Source organism: Rhinolophus sinicus, linkage group LG18, assembly GCF_036562045.2.
Source record: "Rhinolophus sinicus isolate RSC01 linkage group LG18, ASM3656204v1, whole genome shotgun sequence".
Lineage (NCBI taxonomy): Eukaryota > Metazoa > Chordata > Mammalia > Chiroptera > Rhinolophidae > Rhinolophus > Rhinolophus sinicus.
In genome coordinates, this window is record NC_133767.1 from 13659929 (window position 1) to 13679201 (window position 19273).

Genomic DNA, 19273 nt, shown 5'->3' on the forward strand with positions numbered 1-19273 from the left:
AGTCGTAGGGCTCTAAGAGAACTGCCTCAACCTTGTTCCCTGGTTCCATTCCCCAAAACACATGGTTGTTTGCTTCCTGCCTAGGCCAGACTAGAATCTGACAAGGGGTCAGGGCTGGAAGAAATACTAGCCAACTGAGCAGTGACTTCCTGATCCAAAGGCAATATGCAAGGCACTTCAGTGGAACGAGGTCCAATTTAGTTCTCCCCAAATCAAATTCCTACCCCAAAGGACAATACTATCTGCTAAGAATCCCAACTGTAGGAAAACTTCAAAAGGAATGAGGGCGAGATCTGTCAGCAAAGATTCAAGAACCTAATTTGATCCTCACTTCCTCACTGGAGTGCCAGTGGCCTGTTTTTCTAAAAACCTGGGACATCTTGGGATGGGCGGGGGGAGGAGTGTTCCCAAATAGAGGCCAGAAGACACGTGTGAGGCTATCTGATCCATTTCTGAACTCTGTCTAACTAGGGAGGTATCCAGAGACCAAACACTATCCAGGTGAAAAAGAAATCCTGGGGACCACAAGAGAAGACCTTCCTTACCCATTGCTTTGGTCTCTTGGCTGCTCTGTGAAAATCTTCCACCAGGGTCACCATCTCCTTGCTGCTCATTGGACATCGATGCCTGACCCGACCCTGGATTTCTGGGGGCAGGATATTCAGAAACTGTTCCAGCACCAGCAGCTCCAAAATCTGCTCCTTAGTGTGCACCTCGGGCTGCAGCCACTGCCGGCAGAGCTGTCGGAGCTGGGAGAGTGCCTCCTGGGGTCCAGACACCTCTTGATAACAAAACCGTCTAAAGCTCTGGCGGGAGAGCTCAGGATCAGGACAGTCTTTTTGTACAGCTGGTCCCCGTTTCTCCTCTAGCTTTGTTATGATGTGTCTCTCTTGCTTGGAGGAGGCCTGAATGTGGGACTGCGAGCTCAAAGTTATCTCCATCTTAGCCGCCATTCTGGGGCTAAGGAGACAGCTTCTCTCTCCTTGTAAACAGCTCAAGCCCGAGGGATCATGATCCTGGATAAGTCTTTCTAAATGCTAGAAAGATGCTAGAAACGAAGCTCTTGTAGGATGCTGAAGACGACAGGATGCAGTCAGGGTCTTCTCATTCACTAGCCGTGACCCCAAACTCCTGAAGACAACACAATCGCTGGGAGTGGGAAGAATCTGTCTTTCCGCCAATTTCTACAACTGTCTTGCGAAGTAGAAGAGTCATAACGTTCTAAAAGGAAACTGGGGAGAAGGCTGCTTTTATCTCAGTGATAAGCACACGAGGTCGCAGAAGAAATGCGCAATATGACCTAAGGGGCTGACAGCAATCCCTAAGAAAAGTTCAAGTTGTCAGACAGGTCGCCTGCGCCAACTCTCCCGCATTCTGGTAAGGCCGACCTCGCCGGGAGCTACAGGGTGAGCCCAGGTAGGCCGCGGCGTACGCTGGGGGTTGGGAGTTAGCGGAAGCTCCCTGCTCACGGGAAAGGTAGACGGAGGCACCGAGGCAGCTCGCTCCCGAAGATCCGCAGGCCCAGCCGCTCCGGCCTCCGAGGGTGCCCGGCTCGAATCCTGCGCCTCAGCTGGCCGGGGCTTGGCGAGGCTCCGGCACTCCAGCGCGCAGCTCAGCTTCGTTGCCCGTTACGAGCCCCGACTGGCGCCTGGAATATAGCGTTGCCAACAGCTTGACAACCTGAGCCCACCTGCAGTGGACTCACCTCTCTAGGGACCATGGAACCGGAATCCAGGAGCTTGGGCTGAGGGCGGGGCAGAAGCCTCTTGTCGCGGACACTCCCACTGGCTGCCGCGGTGCTACGCCACGGGTGAGCCCGCCTCTTCCGCAGAGTGATTGGGTCCTCGAGGGCATTCTCTCTCGTCTATTGACTGTGGGCCCTGTCGATATTGGCGAGGAACATACCCTGCCGTCGTGGTGCATCCTGGGAATTGTAGTCCTTTGGCAATGCTTGCGAGCATGCGCAGTGGGCGGATTAGCACCAAGGCTCGTGGTGCTGACTTCCGGCCCGGCAGGTGAGCGAGTTTGGGGAGTTGCTCGGGCTCGTGTCTGGTGAGTGCTTTACTTGCTCTTGTCAGGGGGTTCGCGGCTGGACCCCACACCGGCCTGGGGTGCCTTGCCGCCGAGAGTCTTGTCGGGGAGGTTGGGCCAGTCCCGGACGCCCCTTGCATGTTCCGCGGTCACTTTCCTGCGCCCGGGTGCCCTTCACCTACACGAGCTGGCCAGGCCGGGTTCCAATCTCTGTGCCCGAGCCCGGACTCCCTCTGGCCTGTGAGTGTCCCTCCCATCTCCGTCTCGCTGCAGCGGGAGCCTGCGGATGTGTTCCTACGCCACTTCAGCCACAGTACCTAACCTTAGCATCGAGTAGGCACTAGGAGTATTCAGTGCATCCTTGGGGAGTGAAAATGAATCAGTCCGTCCCCCAGTTTTCATCCTGCTTTCCGCTGAGTGGGCCATCGCCAGAGGGAAACATGTTTTTGAGAGATCAGAATTTTAAAATTAAGTATGAATGGGATGTCGGGGTCAAGAGACTGCCGGCTCCGCCTTCTGCATGAAACTAGGACAGCATTTATTAAATGATTCTTCATCCAGATAAGGTGGGGGAAGTACGAAAATGTGTAAGGCAAGGGATAAAGGTTCTAGACCTGGCCTTGCTGCTGAGAAGCTATGCTATTTAGAGGCCCCTTTTTTGTTAAAAAGGACTGCTAACAACAATGCCTTTGATTCCTCTAGTTCTAGTCCCTCCTGCCACGCTGAAATGTAAAAAGAATATAAATAAAGGCAGTTCAAGTTCTTTGGAAGAAAGGCAACCTGAATCCATTTTTTTTAAAAGTAATTTTTTTACTCCCATAAACAGGCTTCTCCCTTTGGTGGAGAAGTGGAATGTTGAGTGGGAGTTAATTGCAAATAGCTCCAGTCTTGCATCCTCTCAATTGAACAATTCCCAGAAAGTTTGGAACTTCTCCCATCCCACCTGTATGTAAAATCTCAAGAGAAGAATTTTGACAGGCCCAGCCTTTCTCACTCCTGGGGTAGGGAGAAGGGGTAGGGATGAATAGCCCCACCAGAGCCAATGGAACAGAGAGGGGCTCTTTCAAAAAGAAGATGCTGTTATCAGAAGTGGGGAAGGAATGTTGGGAGGAAGAGCTACAGCAAACTAGAATAATCATTTATCATCCACATTGTGTGTGTGGTGGTGATGGTAGGGAGGAGGGTGTCATAGCGATGAAGAGGTTACTCGAGAGACACTTGTACTATTCTCTCCTTAAGGTGGCAATTGGGAAGGTGGGTCCAGGCTTCTTGAAGGTAGGGGAGAGCAGGAACAAGACCCAGGCATGTGGGGAACATGAGAAGGAATAGCTGGGCTACACTGTGAGGACTAGTTTGGGGGATTCATTAGCAGACAAATCTGGCTGGGGATAAAACTATATTTTTCGATATTTCTAATGCTTTGGGTCTTTGGCTTGGATTGCAGAGGGAGTAAAGAAAAGGACAGAAGTAAATCACAAGAAGCAGAGGAAAGGGACATGGGACAGTTTTATGCTGTCTTTCCATTCTCCCTTCAAAGTTGAGCCCTTTTCAACTGTGAGTCTGTACATTTATGTCACTTTCATGTGTCTGATTCCAGAAAGACACTGCTTTCACTGGTATCCGAGAGAACCGCTTCCTAGTGATAGGAAAAGAGATGGAATCTGATCCTGAGTGTGGGAGTGGCAACCAGTAAGCCAGTTCGTGAAGCAAATGATGGCTGCAACAAGGGGTCCCCAGCGACATCCATCCCCAAGCGAGGGCTCCACACAAGGACAGAAGTCAGCCCTTCATAGCAACAGCCCTGACTACGAAGCTTCCCGCCAGCGCTTCCGGCAGTTCTGCTACCAGGAGGTAGCTGGACCCCATGAAGCTTTTAGCACACTCTGGGAACTCTGTTGTCAGTGGCTGAGGCCTAAGACACACTCAAAAGAGCAAATCCTGGAGCTGCTGGTTTTGGAGCAGTTTCTCACCATTTTGCCAGAGGAGATCCAGACCTGAGTGAGGAAGCAGCATCCAGAAAATGGTGAAGAAGCTGTGGCTCTGGTTGAGGATGTACAGAGAGTACCTGGGCTACAGGTGAGAAAAGGAAATAAGAACCTTGTGGTTTTGGTTATCAAGAAGTTGGGGTGAGGAGCACAGCAAACCAGTTACAAGAGAGGCACTTAGTTGAGAAATACACACTAGCCCTCTGTCACCCACCAGAAAGTACTAGCGATCTTGAGTTGGTCCTATGCCCTTAGTCTATGGGAAGAATTTCGCATTTGTTGACATAACTTAGACATTCATATATTCAGTGAATGTTTAGAGTCCCTAATTAAAGTGGTAAAAACACTCAGAAAAGTTCTCCAAAACAAGGTCAGGGAAAGGATAACTATCCTTCACTCAGGAGGTCAGGAAAATTAGAGAGGGTGGTGAATTAAAATCTAATCTGTCTTACTAGAGGTTCCTTGAGGGCAGAGTGCCATGGGTTGTACACTAAACCAAGCTGTATTAGAGCTGGTCCTTGCTGCCTGGATTAGCTGGTCAGTTAGGGACAGTGATGAGTTTCACAAAATACCCTCTTGTGGAGGTAAGGACTAGGTCAGATTCGATCAGTGTATATATTTTGGGAGAAGGGAGTTGTGAAAGGCTCAGGAGAAGGAAAAATAACATGAGGGCTTTGGCTGTGGGCGATTTGGCGGAGAGAAGGCAGCTGAAATCCGAATCAGAAGTCGGGGAGAGGCATAGAGTAACGGAGTGTTGGTGAGAGGAATGCTGTAGCCAGGGTAGAGCTGTGGTCTGAGCCAGAAGCAGTCTGCATGGCTGGAATGGGAGGTGTTCCCCAGTGAGGAGGCGGGATGTACACTGGCTGTGGGAGGGAGAGTGGTAAAGGCAAGTGTAGATGTAATTTCGGAGGATTGAGTAATTTTGACATAATTTGGAGAGGGAGGAGCAACATGGTGGTGATGCGTTAGGCAAGAAATTAAGGAAGTTAATTTAAAATCTATGGGATTGGGACTATTAATAACTAGATTGGAGTGGAGAAGAGCAAGTAGTAGCACGTGGATGAAGGTAGCATCTGGAGAGGTGAACTAAATAGAGTGGGGGACCCTGTAGGCTGGTTGTTATCCTGGACCCAGTTCCCGTTGTAGATGATCTCTCCCTCGTTGTCCCTCACCATTTCAGAACCAAACTCTTAATAGGAATGAAAACAAGACAGGAATGTAAGGGTTAAAACAGCTATTTGAAACCAATCATGGAAGTCAAGGAGAGAGTAAGAAGTGGAGGTAAGAAGTATGAACAGAGGTTGATACCATTTCTCAGACCCGGTTACCTCCCAGTACGTCTCCTCAGGCACTTTAAGGACAAGATATAAACTTGGGATTTAAAGAGTGAAGATGGTTATGAAAGAAAGAAGTTGATTTTAAGTGCCTACGATATGCCAGATATTAGGGATTTTACAGTGAACAAGACAGGTGTGGCCTGTGACCTACTGGATCATGCATTCCATGGGGGAAACAGACAATAAGCAAAAGATACGTGGAGATAACTGCGCCGAAGGAATGAGCAAGGTGACCTGATAGACATGACTGGGGGGGGGAGACAGGGAGTGAGGCAAGGCCCCTCTGAGGGGACATTTGAGCTGAGACGTGAGGGAGAAGGGGCTCGTGCCAGGGGCTGAGAGGAGAGCAATCCAGGCAGAAGTCACAGCACACTCCAGAGCCGCAGCTGGGTGAGGACTTAACATGTCTGGGAAACAAGGGAGGATGTGTGGTTAGAGCTTCCGAATCAAGAAGAGTGGTATGAGAGGTGGTGAGAGAGGAAAGCAGGTGTGTGCCATACTGGGCCTTTGAGGCTGTGAAGAGGAGTTTGGATTTTCTTCTGTGTGCAGTAGGAAACCACTGAAGAGTGTTACGAGAGATGGATGGGATCTTACCTTTTTAAAAGATCTACTGGATTCCATGTAAAGAGTGAATGAATTAGAGAGGGCCCAGCAGCCGAGAGGATGCAGGGCAGCCAGTTCAGAGGCAATGATAGCAGTCCAGTCCAGAAAAGAGTGTCCTGACCAGGCTGGAGGGTGCTGAGAGGGAAAGCAGAGGACCAATACAAGGGATTATTTGAAGGCAGAACTGACCGGACTTGGAGATGCAGGATTTGTGGGGAGGGGAGCAGTGCTGAGATCACAGGAGCCTTCTACATTGGAAGCTGGCATTCTCACTTCCAACAAATGTACACTACTTGTAACACTTCCGATGTGTCAGGCTCTATGCTAGGTGCTTTCATATAAATGATCTTAATCACTTGAGATCAAGTGATTGAGGCCAAGTTCTGTTCATTTTCATTTTTTGACAGTGACCCTGACACTATTTCTCTTCTGCTTCCTTATGTCTCACATCCTTTTCTAATGCCAAACTCAGGGGTTGAAAAATCCAGCTTAGGCAGGAATGTGTAGTGACACATGATGGGCTCCGTTCTCAGGTCCTGGATTCTGGGAAGGACTTAAAAGTGTTCCTCGAGGAGACAGCCCCTGTGAGAGCAGCCAGAGAATCACTGAAATCCCACTTGAAACAGGGAGTTCATCCAGAGGAATGGACTTTGCAGGAGTCACCGAGCTCACACCAGAGACCAGGGGAACAGTCAGGAGGTAAGCAGAAGCCTCCACCCTCACCGGAGGCAGAAGAAGAACAATCATCTATGGGAAATACAAGTCTGAGCTTGACAGACTAAAAGCCTTTGAAATATGTCCACAAAACAAGATTTCAAATTAGTTGAAGGTCATAGCATATAAATAGAGTGGAGATCCTCGATGTGTTAGCCAAATTCTCTTTTATTGCAATGTAATTCTATTCTGAACCAGTTGTATTAAGGTGGACATGTTTACCCTCACCTTCTGCATATCTGTTCATGTACTGACATTAAAATCCCTGCCCCATCCATCTTAATCTCTTCTAGAATGCATTTCTCCTATTATGTTTGCTTTTTTTACAAAAGTCTATTTTTTTTCTTTTTACTTTTCTCAATTTTTTTAGACAAAAATTTTAATTAAAGACAATTTTTCTTAGGTGAAATTCACATAACATAAAATTATCCATTTTCAAGTGAACAATTCAGTGGCATTTGGTACATTCAAAAGGTTGCACAATCACCACCTCTTTCTAGTTCCAAAATATTTCATCCCCTCAAAGGGAACCCTGTGCCCATTAAGCAGTTGCCCCTTGTTCTCTATGGATTTGCCTGTTCTGGACATTTCATGAAAAGGGAATCCTATAATATGTGACCTTTTGTGTCTGGCCTTTTTCATTTGGCAAGTTTCTAGCATGTGTCACTACTTCGTTCCTTTTTTATGGTTGACTAATTTTCCATTGCATGGACAGACCAAGGCTCTCTCTTTATAATTCTTTCTGTGAAGCACTTGGGCTCCATACATTTCTAGACAGCCTAAATGTATGCCACTGCTACCTTTTCTGCTTATTTGAAGGCTGCCATTACAGGTTCACTAAATAAGTTTTAAAAGCCATTTTAAACATCATTATATACCTCAAATCCTAGAGGAAAACATGGCGTCTTCATGCTGTTTAAATTGGCAAGCTTCTATTGATGAAATGGAAAATAGTCTAAGAGGTTCATTTGCTTTTGTATTTTTTAACCAATGTAAATACTCCATCATTATCTTTTTAAACTTAGCATTTATTTCCTTGTAATCTTGGGAACATCTGTGTTCTCAGAGGCTTAGGGTCTGTGAGTAAAGGCTGCAGGACTCACTGCGTCCTAGGTCTGCTCCTTCCACTTTCAGTGCCCACAGGCTGCTCAGGTCCCAAGTGTTGTAACCTCCCCGGTGGGGATCTGGGAGACAACGTATTGTCTTGGTCTGAAAAAAATAAAAGGTTTGAGTTCCTGTAGTATTTTAAGAGTATATGGTTATCTTTGGGTGGTGGGGCTATGAGAGATCCCCTCACCATTATTTTCCTTTCTGTAACCTACTTATATTTCTTTGGAATGGGAAAACAAAACAAAACACTGTTTGTTTGTTTTTAAGCTATTATGCCAAGAAGAATCTGGAACTTCTCTGCACACAGAGAGGCCACTGGCTATGGCAGTCGTCCTCAGCCTTGAGTGTGCATCAGACTCAGTGGGGGCATGTTAAAACAGACTCCCAGCCATCAGCCCCCAAGTTCTGGTTCTGTAGATCTGAGGTGGGGCCCAGGAATATGGATTGTGACAGGTCCCCAGGTGCTGCTGATGCTATGGCCCAGGGACCCCACTCGGAACCTCCGCTCTGTGTGTCCGGTATGTGGAAGCTGCCCTCTGACAGTGGCTGTTTCTCCCCCAGCCTGGCTTACTCCAGAGGCTGCCAGGAACCATCCCCAGAAGAGGGGTCTTCAAGACCAGGAGACTGGTGCTGTGCTCTGGACCACTGAAACCCAGGTAAGCTGTGGTTGACGCCTTTTGTCCCTTGACATTCCCATTTCACCTCACACTTACCCCGAAACTCATTCTTTTCCAGAGACGTGAGAAAGACTTTTGGGTGGTCCCGTGAGCTTGTCTTGGGTTATTTTCTTATTCTGTCCACTCTGACATCATCACATGCCTGCTGACCCAACCCGATCCACTCCTCGGAGGCTCGACCTCCCTTGCCTTTCTTTACCCCTGACCTGATAACTGTGGTCCTGTCTTTGCCCCACCCCAGGCTAGAGCGGTGCTATTTTATCAGTAGCAGCAGACCCTGGTGTTGTTACAGGGGCCAGAAGACAGCTGTGTCCCTCTATCAAGAAAGATGGACTCACCTTGGACGTGCACAGAGGGCCCTATACAGGGGTGTTACACAGAAGAATGACAAACGTCTCACTAGGTAAGGATTTGCATTCCCTCTAGGTCCAGAGTGGCTTTGTTCAGTTCAGAGAGAGTGAGTGTGAAAGACAACAAGAAGGAAGAAGAGAAGACAGAGGCAGTGGGGACCCTGTTAGGTAGAGGGAAAGAAGGAAACAAACAGGAAAATACTGAGAGTAGGTGAGAGACAGAGAGAAAAGAAGATGCAGAGAAAGGAAGACTCAGACACAGAAAGGAAGTCATAAAGAGGGAAACAGACTGAAAGAAAAAGAAAGCAAGGGAGTCAGAGGGCTTACGACAAGTATGGATAGCAAGCATGTGTGACAGTGAGCAAGAATAAGGGAGGGGGCGTGAGACTGACAGCAGTGGGGACAGAGAGTGTGGGGAGGTCAGGGGCAAGAAGGGGAGGGGAGACTGCAAGAGAAACACAGAGCAGGAGACAGACAGCAGCCAGTGAAGCACAGACTGTGCAATGAACAGGTGAGAGATGAATGAACAAGGGCGCACACACACAGCTGTGGTGTCCTGAGTGGCAGGATTAAAAAACAAAACAACACACCTGTGATAGTGCACATCCATGCCCAGGCCCTTCAGAGGCCCAAGGGCCCTTTTTCAATCTCAGGACTGAGCTCTGGCCTTTCTCAAATCAGTTCTGTCCCATCTGGGCTGCTCCTCTTCAGGAAAGCCTCCCCCTGAGCATCAGATTCAGAGACAGGTGCTCTGCAACTGGCAGAGGCCTTGATGTCTCCTCCCTGCTTCCTCACATGCAGGCTTTCCCATCCGTGGTCCAAATGTCATCTCGGCTGGAACAGAGAAAACACACCGGGGACCCCAGATATTCACCGCTGCAGAGTGAAGAACAGTTCTAAGAGTTCCACAGTGAGACTGGACTGGAAGCCCATGAGACACCACTAATGGAGGGAGAAAAAAATCAAGAGTGATGCAAAACAGCTAGACTTGGGGGATAAGAAAAGTGGGGGGCGCACCCTTGGCTGCTGATAAAACCAGGACTTCCCTGTCTGTTCTCAGGGAGCCTCAGTTTTATGAGAAATTCCAGGTGCCCAAGCAGAGCAGTCAGCTATACAGAGAAGTCACTGAGCTCTTGTATGAACATTTCCAAAAGACTCTGGAGCACAGTCAATCCAAGTTCAGAAGCTTCCAGGCCAGCTGCTGTCAAGGGAGGCGAGGCCACAGCCCAGAGCCCTGCGCCTTTCAGGAGGAGACAGAAGCTCTGCTGGTTCTCACAGGGCTCCTCTAATTCCCCTAGGAGCTTGGCAGACAGGACTGTTAAGGCGAAAAGGCCAAGTGAAGGCCCATGGAAGCAGAAAGAGGTGTCATGTGAGGCAACAGTGGAAGACTCTGAAAGCCACGAATCTGACAGCAAGTAGCCAGTCCAAGAAAATGGGAGCCCTGGCACCTACAGACTGTTCCAGAGCCACGTGGCTGAGGACCTGTCTGCACACGTGTCCTGGTCACCTATAAACAAACCACTCCCGCAGAGTAGGCCTTGTTTTCCAGCTATAAATTGAGGATGGTTCCTGCTCCCTCACTTTTGAGGGTATGTTGGGATAAAAGCTAGAGTGGATACACAAAGTAAAGCCATTCATTTGGCCATATGCAGGTTACAATACATACAGGGAAAAGTTGCACCTGAACCATTTTGTTGTCTGGTAACCCAGGGGATTTTGTTTTGAGTTGTGAAATTGGAAAGCCAAAGCCATATGTTCTGTGATCAAAGTAGTGAGGTGTCTGAGTAGATCTTAGATCTAGATTTTGTCAGTAGAACATAAAATAATGAAGGTGATGTTGCCCTGGGGAATGACTGCTGTATTCTCGTGGAAGTTGGGTGATGTCCTAGCAGGTGCCTCTGTGTGAATTCAAAATGTCGTTAGTCTAGGAATCAGGTTCCATTGCATCTGCAGGTAATGGAGCAGAATAAGAGTGATCAGGAATTCCCGGGGCAGAGGGTGGGGTGCCTTTTTCATTTGGGTTGTCAGGGTAGCGTTCATTGAGAAAATGACATTTGAACAAAGACTTGAAGGAGAAGGAAGGAGCCATGTGGCTCTCTGGGGGAAGAGTGTTAGCAGACAGAGGGACTAGCCAGTGCAAAGGCTCTGAGGCAAGAAGGCCAGTGTGATCTGCAGACTGAGGATGAGAGTAATAAACGAGATTCATGAGCCAGATCGCGTAGGGTAGTAGTATCAGAAGTGACATGAACTGAAATTGAGAGTAAGCATTTTAAAATGTTTATCGCACTTTAACATTGCTGTACTATACAACTGCATTTTTACTGTATTTTAAAAAACACAAAAACCTGTTTTTTCAGAGATAATTTGAGAATCATTAAGATAGGGCCTTGAGGCCCTACATAAAGGACTGTGTAAGGACTTTGACTTTCTGAGTTATCAGGGGTAGCCTTGCAGGGTTCTGAACAGAGGAATAGTAGTTTAAAAATGATCAGTTTGACTATTTCAGTTAATTTGGCACTGAACTCTACTTAAACATTTGTGTGTGTCTCCTTTTTGCTGCAGAGACTTGTAGAAGACTGGCCTCCTTGGAGGCAGCATCCATGTCAGGTTGATGTTTGCATTTCCCATAAAATAGCATAGTAGGCACTCAATACATGTTAGTTGAATTGAATGAACAAGGACGGGGGGTGGGGGGCAACTTTGACTGTTGGGTTAAGAACAGATGGTAGGAGGTCAAGAGTGGAATCAAGAAGACCAGGGAGGCAGCTGGGGCATAATCCAGGCATCACATGATGGTGGCTCAGAGCAGAGTGGAGTATAGGGGCTGATGAGAGGAGGCCACATGCTCTTCAGAGCATCGCAACTAGATGTGAGGTGTAATCAGAATGCATTGCTAGGACAGCTCTGGACAAATGAGCCCTCACCAACTGGCCCAGATGGGTACCCCTTAAGCCTTAGCTGGGTGTAGAAGTGTGTTAAGGGCTGAGGGTTCTCGAGTCACCAGCCAGCCTGAACTGCTCTTCTCAGGCCTTTACTGCTTGTTCTCACTTTGGGATAGTAAATGCCGTAATGTAGTTTCTCGCTTCTACAAGGATGACAGGAAATGTAACATGGAGATGGGCAGACCAGAAGGTTCCCAGGTATCAGAGGTGGGAGTAGGCAGAAGTCTCCTATAACCAGCTCTTCTCTCCTCTCAGTCTTTGCTTCCCTGCCCATCTCCCCTGTTCACCACGTTCTCTTATGTGGCCACATGCCCTCAGGGACTCGCACCCATGTGGAGAGAGATGAGCACTGCCCTTATCATGAGTCATCTCTCGGGGAATGTGTGGGATTCAGGATAAGTAAAGAGAAATACAAATGGCAGTGTCGGGAAGTAGGCTACACTCCTTCTCAGCTGGACAGGATGTCTTATCTACTACACTGCAAGTTTTTGTTTCAGGAGAAAAGCCCACAGTGAGATACCTTCCAGGACTGATGGCAGCCATTTGTGGCATAGTTTGAGAAACTAGGATGTAACATGTTGGGGTGCTAAAACCCTGCACTACAGTATCCAGTCTTCCCTGATCTGATCATTGTGTTCTTTGTTCCCTGGCAGCACGTGTACAGTGGAGCTATGAAGAGACCAAAATGCTCCTGGCCATTATCAGTAATTCTCAATTTCATGAAAAACTCCAGACCCGTCAGCAGAGCAGCCAAATCTACAAGGCTGTAGCAGAACAACTCCAGCAGCAGGGCTGTCTGCGGACCCCAGAGCAGTGTTGCACTAAGTTCAAAAGCTCATGGTCAGGTTACCACCAAGTCAGGAGAGGCCATGTACCTGAACCTTGTATCTTTTATGAAGAAATGGATGCCCTTTCAAGCTCCTCTTCACCTTCTGTAGCAATCGATCCTACTCCTGACCAAGAGGGAAGTGACATGGGGTCTGGAGAGCTGAGTCAGCAGAACGGGGTCCCCCCACACAGACTGGAGAAGTTGCCACTGTGGATGATGCAGCTGGAGATGAAAAGGATATCATGTATCCTGGCCAGGAAGTTAGAGAAGTTGACCTGCCAGTCCTGTTCCCAAACAGACTTGGTAAGACCCTTGGCTCTGATGGTCAAAGGATGAGAAAGCCCTCATATAGGCCACTAGCCTAGCAATCAAGAGCGAGCCGTGTCTGTTCCAGGCCTCCTCGTCAACTTGATGAATGACCTTATATAGGCCAGGGAGTTTTGGTTTTCATGGAGTTTAAGGATTATTTCTCTTGAACTTTAGAGCCCTGATTTTGCATTTACCAGCCTCTTTCACAGAGTCCGTGTCAATTTTTCCCCTGGAATTGCACTTAATCCACTTCTTTAGATTGCCAGTTAGGCCTCAAGCCCAAACACTGTCCCCTTCCCTCTTTCTTTACCACTGATCCTCCTTTCATAACCGAAGCCTGCACTTGCCAGATACTCAGAAACTTCCTTTCTTTTTGTTTGAGCTGCCCAGTCTCAGGATGGCCTTTTATGATTCTTTTCCCAGCAAGTAGGCCATTCAAGAATTGAGATTATACCTACAGACAAGCTGACAGTTGACATAGAGCTTAACTCTGTGCTTCACTTTTGTCATTGTGTCAAAATATCCAAAAAGAAACAGAATAGGAAAAAAGGAGAGGATTTATAATATATTTATCTTTGACCACAAATTTGGAGCTAAAAAGTATTACAATTTGAAAATAAAATTTAGGCTTTTAATTAGAAGACTGAATCACGTGAAGAATTCTCATTTCTTTATGGTAGTTTAATTGTAATTTGTTCCTCATTCTATTATTTTCCTTCTCCACCATCCAATATAATTTTATTCTTTCAGGTTTTGAGATCAGGAATGGGATTAAAAAAGAAAATCCAAAATGGGATTCAGAAAAAGAGGCAAACAAGCCTTTACAGAGAAAATCTAGTGGAGAATTTTTTTGGCACTCTGAGCTCAAAACAGGCTGGGAGGGTGAGCCAGTGTCAAGAAGACAACATAGACATCTCCAGAGGAGAGTAATGGAAGAATCAAATCCCAGGAGAGGATGAGTCACCACAGTCTTTGGACTGAGGAGAAGACTTCCACACATCTGTGTGGGAGAAACTGCTGTCACAGCTCTCCCTCCGCTCATGACCAGACAGCTCCCGAACTAGAAAAAGCTTCTAAATGTCACGAATGTGGGAAAAGCTTTAGCCGAGGTTCTTATCGTGTGCAGCATCAGAGAATCCACACGGGAGAGAAGCCTCACAAGTGCAGTGAATGTGGGAAAGCCTTCATTGAGCGCTCTAACCTCACTGCCCACCTAAGGACTCACACAGGGGAGAGACCCTACCAGTGTGGGGAATGTGGGAAAAGCTTCAACCAGAGCTCCAGCCTCATTGTACACCAGAGGACTCACACTGGAGAGAAGCCTTATCAGTGCACTGTCTGTGGGAAGAGATTCAATAACAGCTCCCAATTTAGTGCTCACTGGAGAGTCCACACCGGGGAGAGCCTGTACAAGTGTGCGCAGTGTGGGAAAAGCTTCAATAACAGCTCCCATTTCAGTGCCCACCAGAAAACCCACACTGGGGAAAAGCCTTACAAGTTCTCTCAGTGTGAGAAAAGCTTCACTAAGAACTCTGCCTTTATCTGCCATCAGGAGGTACACATAGAAGAGATACATCATAGGAAGGAAGAAATGTGCTGAGTGTGTAGGAAACTGGACACATCAATTCCTTAGGTCAACATGTGTTCCTTACAGTTTATTCTGCTGTGGGGAGTTCTACTAGCCAATTCCTGGATTAGCAGTAAACTTATTGACAACTGGATCTGAAAAACCACATCCAGGAATAGAAATCACCTAAAAATACTGAAACCTCTTTCCATCTCTGCATATGACTCCACAGTCTTACAGTGGATTTCCATTTTGCTTTGAAGGGGGGAAAAGCTGTAGGACCATTAGTCCTTCCAGGAAACTACAGTGTCCTTGTTCTGAACAGAGAACAGGTGTGTAGTAGCCTGAGAACTGTTTCTGGGCCACATCAGAGAAGAAATTCTCCTCCTTTGTGGGGAGCACATCTAGAAGCTTAATAGTCTGGATCTATTCTAAACCGATAATTGACCTCTAGGTACCTACTGTTATCTCCAAATCAGATAAAACTCTGTAACCCAACTACCACCAGAAAGGGAACAAAGGAAAAAAAGGACAGGTTAAGCCACTGGATAATACTAAATCTAAGCAACTTAGACTCAATCTTAGAGGAAGCATATTATCTAGTTTGATTTTTATAAGATTTCTCATCTTACCATCACCACATCACAGTTCCTGGTTTCTTGTCTCTTATAGAAAACGGTTTCTATGAATTTATGAGAATTACTATTTCAAATGAAAATAAAAGTGTTTCTCCCTCTACTTCCTGGCCCTTTGGTTGTAATTTTTTCCATTAGAAGCTTAACACTCATATAGAAGCCTGCAGGGTCCTGAAGAGGGTCTAAGTGGAGAACCTGCTTCAGGGCAGTAGGATATGCCGAGAAGGAATACGGGGCAGGAAATGGGGAGAGGATGAACTGAATTGGGCAGGAATGGTTTGAGCTATCACTGAGAAGGGAGATCACAGGTGTAAGGAAAGTATAGGGACTGCAGGAGGCTCTGACTGTAGGGGAAAGGCAGGGTGAGTGTGAGGAACCCTAAAAACCAAAGTTAAAACGTACTGATTCAGAAAAAAGCTAAGGATTTAAGGTTTTGTGAAATCTCCATGGATAAAAAGTACTAAAATACGGGTATATTGTACACAGTTCTTGGCCCTTACAGGCAAGATGTTACTACCTTAGATAAGTTATGGTGAATATCAAGTGACGTGGTCTCTGGTGAGCCATTTTGAGGAATTAAATATGAGCAAAGAATGTACATTCTACCTCAAAGAAGAAAAACTTGTTTCTCCTAAATTTTGGGGAAGAAGTAGCAAAGGCAGGAAACAAGAATATACTTCAGTGTTTCATCAGTTTGAGCCTTGCTGGGGCCACCCCTCATTTCCCTGCATACATTGTCCTTAAGTATGGCCCTTAGGGCAAGCTGTGCAGGCCAGTTCCCAGGGTCACATACTTACCTCTTCTCTAGACAGAAATCAACATCTTTGAAGAGCCTGAACAAAGCCAAAGAGGTGGGCTTGAGTGTGACCTGTTTGGGACAGCCTGACCTCACTGGAGATTCATGGTGGAGGTGACAGCCCGGGGTGGATCAATTATCAAAGCGCTTTGGATATCAGCTCCAAGAATCAAGACTTGATAGAGGAGGACCACCAGTGAAAGTCGATCTACATGCTAAGGAAGTGGAGATACTCAGTAAGGCCTCCCTAGCAGGCTTCTCCCACGCCTGGGTCGGCTGTGGCCAAGGAAACTGGGATGCAACTGGAGAATTCCCTGCATTTTTAGGTTGCTTCCACCTCCAAATTGCTTTATTCTCCAGTCTGCTGTGCAGAAAAAAATCACAGTACTAGAGCTCGCAAACCTTGCCTGTCTGCTACTATGGATGGCCTGGAGTAAACAGGTAAGAATTGGAGAATACATGCAGTTAGGAAATATTTGATTGCCTATAATGTACCAGGTATTGTAGGACCTAGCTACAAAGCAGTGAACAAAATATACACTGTATCTTCCTGAATCATACTCATTGGACCCCTCAGAAATACCAGGGCTAGTCAGGTAGCACCACCTGGACCAGTAACCCCTCAAGCTCTGAATGCCAGGTCTGCAGGGCCTCTCTTCCAAGATTTGAAATTCTGGTCAATTTTTCCTTGTATTCTCCCAACCCTATGTGTGGTAGCTGCTCCCTATAGTTATGATATCTCCTGTAATAGTGTCTACCTCCAATTGCCTAATGCAGCATAATACTACACTACCCACTTGGGCATGAAACTGAAGTAGGTTTTACAAAAGTTAACACCCACAAGTATATAGATTTCCTCAGAGGTGTAACATTACCCACTTGGTTTAGTTCAGCCCTTCAGATGTGCATTAAAAAGCCAGGTTTCCCCCCTGTAAATTAACTTCTGGGGTTCTACATATGGTTTCTTTACTTCCCTCCCTCACGGAAACATTTTAACTCATTGGTCTAATTTTTCAATTGATAGTATTCCTTTTTCCCAAGGATTCCTAACCACTTCCCATAAACTAAATCAGATATTCTCACTACAACCTAGAGAAGTAGGGCAAAGCCTACTGATTACAAACCTCACATACCTATTGTGGTTCCTCAGCTTAAGGTGGTAGATGGGTGGTTCCAGCCAAAACAAGAGCTGGGCCCCTCAAGCCTCCTTGCCACGCTCTCCTTTCCTCTTGCCACCTCTTCTATGCCTCTCCTGTGAGGGGATGGCCTTACCAGTCAGTTTGGGAACAGCCCAGGACTTCCGGTATTCTGAAGCAGAGCGCACATTTCATTGCTCACTTCGTCACCGCCGAATCCTCGCTTTCACCATTATCAGCTCCAGCCTCCTTTCAGTCCCACTGCTCTTCCTCGGCTTGGCTTCTGGGTAGAGAAAAAGAGAAGGACTGAGCATTCTTTTCTTGTGGAAAACCTAGGATGAGTAACCTCACCACTCCCTGTGTGGTAGGATAGTTAAACTGAAGGTATTTGAACTTGGTGCCACCTTGCTCTGACATCTCGAGGAAGCTGTACTCCTGAAGCTACTTGGACGTTCCCCATTCACTTGGCCATTCCCACGGTACCTATGGAGGTTTTCATAGCTTTGCAATTTATGCGAATTGCAAGTTAAGTCTGGGTTTCCTCGTAGCCCTGATATATACCTACTATCATAGGTTAAATGACTTGCATAGTGACTACAGTAAAAGAGCTGGAGTTTGAACATGGGTCAAATCAATTTGAAAACCTTAAATTACTTGTCTGTCATTCTCAACAATCTTTTTGGCTAAGAATTTCTGTAAAACTTCACAGCAGAGACCTTACACTCTGTTAGACAGGATAAGGGTTTCAAGTTCTGGGGTCTTACTAATTGCTATTCTTGCTAATGTTAAAATGTAGCACAGCATTTTGTAGATGCAGCAGTAAACAGGATGAGCTGGACAGGAAGTCAACCTGGGAAGTGTAGCCAATTGCAAAGAAGAAATCAACGTATAATTAACCAAATAGCATATATAAGCAATGGCTAAGCCTCCCTTCTAGGAGACAGAACTTTGGATGTGAATCCTGTCCCCTTTACTTACTGCAAATAAACAAAACTAATGACAACCACGTGTGGTTCTGGAGTAGAGCATCCAAAGGAGTAAACCCCTTAAATTCACTAACAATACTGTAAGGGCAGTCTTGATGACATATTCATAGGATTAATGTCTGTCATCTGAATGAATGTAAGGTTCTTGGACAGCAGGGAGTTTGATTTCTTCTTTGCTGAATTAGCACCTCAAATAATGTCTGTTGCTAAATAAATATTTGGGAAATTAATGACCGGGTGGAAAAAACACCAGGGAGACTAAGGTCATGAGTCCTCATTAACTGGGTGTCAAGTACTTAAGCATTATAAAGAACATTAAAGGAGACTACGGGTGGCCTCTGGCTGAGATATTTCTGACAGTCTCCGGTCCATTTCTTCTACTATTGCTCTAGGGCAGGATTTCTGCCCCTCGCCACTACTGACATTTTCGGCTGGACAGGTCTCTGTTGCGTGTGTGGGCTAGGTGGGTATCCTGTACATTTCAGGTTGTTTAGCTGAATCCCTGGCATCCACCTACTAGATGTCAGTAGTATGTCCAGTGGTGACAACAAAATTGACTCCAGACATTGCCAACGGTCCTTGGGGGGCAAAATCACCCATGGTTCAGAACTCCTTGCCTAGGGACATACCATTACACCAGGCTGGTATGAGTCTTCCATCTGTCCACCTGGTCTTCCTACAGAGCAGATCTGGCCTTGGCTTTCTACAAACTTAATCCACAGTTGTATAACTACTCTGTTCAAAAGCCTTCAAGACTTCTTGTTACCTCTGAAATAAGCCAAGATCTCCAAGCTTGCAAGGCTCTCTCTGGCTTTCAAGGCTCCAGCCCCATTGCTCACTGCCCCATACACATTCTACAGTCCAGCACAGATTAACCAGTCCCAGGTCCTGGAATAGGTTCTGTGCTTCTGTAAGGGTGAAACTTAAATCAATAACGTAGTCAACCTATAGCTTGATTTACCTTGTAGTTTACTATTCAGCTATTTTCTGTTTCTACCCCACACTGCTTGATTCAATGACTATTCCTTTTCTCAAAGCTACATATACTTCACTAATCCGTTAATCAGCAGAGCACTAATAAAACAAAGTAATTCCTTAGTCCTCAGGCATCCAGGTGCAGGAATCCATTTTGCGACTCCCTCCCAGTTTTTACTGGTGCCGCATAAAGTCATTGGCCAAAGGGGAGTCCAGAGATAACATTATCTTCAAACAGACCAGACCCCAGGAAGTGACATCAGCCTCAGACCTGCCTGACTATCCCCGTTC

The 19273-nt window shown here is 46.6% G+C and overlaps 2 protein-coding genes across 4 annotated transcripts in view; one reads left to right on the top strand and one right to left on the bottom strand.

Moving 5' to 3' along the window:
• ZNF174 (zinc finger protein 174) overlaps positions 1-2001 on the bottom strand; it is a 31408-nt gene extending 29407 nt beyond the window's left edge. For 2 of the 3 annotated variants that reach the window (XM_074322805.1, XM_074322806.1), the window contains exon 1: positions 546-2001. In XM_074322805.1, the coding sequence (XP_074178906.1) occupies positions 546-953 (408 nt within the window). In that variant the 5' untranslated portion in view covers positions 954-2001. The remainder of the gene's footprint in view (positions 1-545) is intronic. The other variant, XM_019714853.2, reaches the window with a different exon arrangement.
• ZSCAN32 (zinc finger and SCAN domain containing 32) lies at positions 1957-15192 on the top strand. Its single transcript, XM_074323074.1, is given in 11 exon segments — positions 1957-2052; positions 3629-4107; positions 6490-6655; positions 8342-8436; positions 8516-8544; positions 8699-8860; positions 9609-9751; positions 12403-12752; positions 12755-12881; positions 13638-13796; positions 13799-15192. Coding segments are annotated over 10 exon segments (2286 nt in total). The 5' UTR covers positions 1957-2052; positions 3629-3741; the 3' UTR covers positions 14488-15192.
• The last annotated feature ends 4081 nt before the right edge of the window (positions 15193-19273 follow it).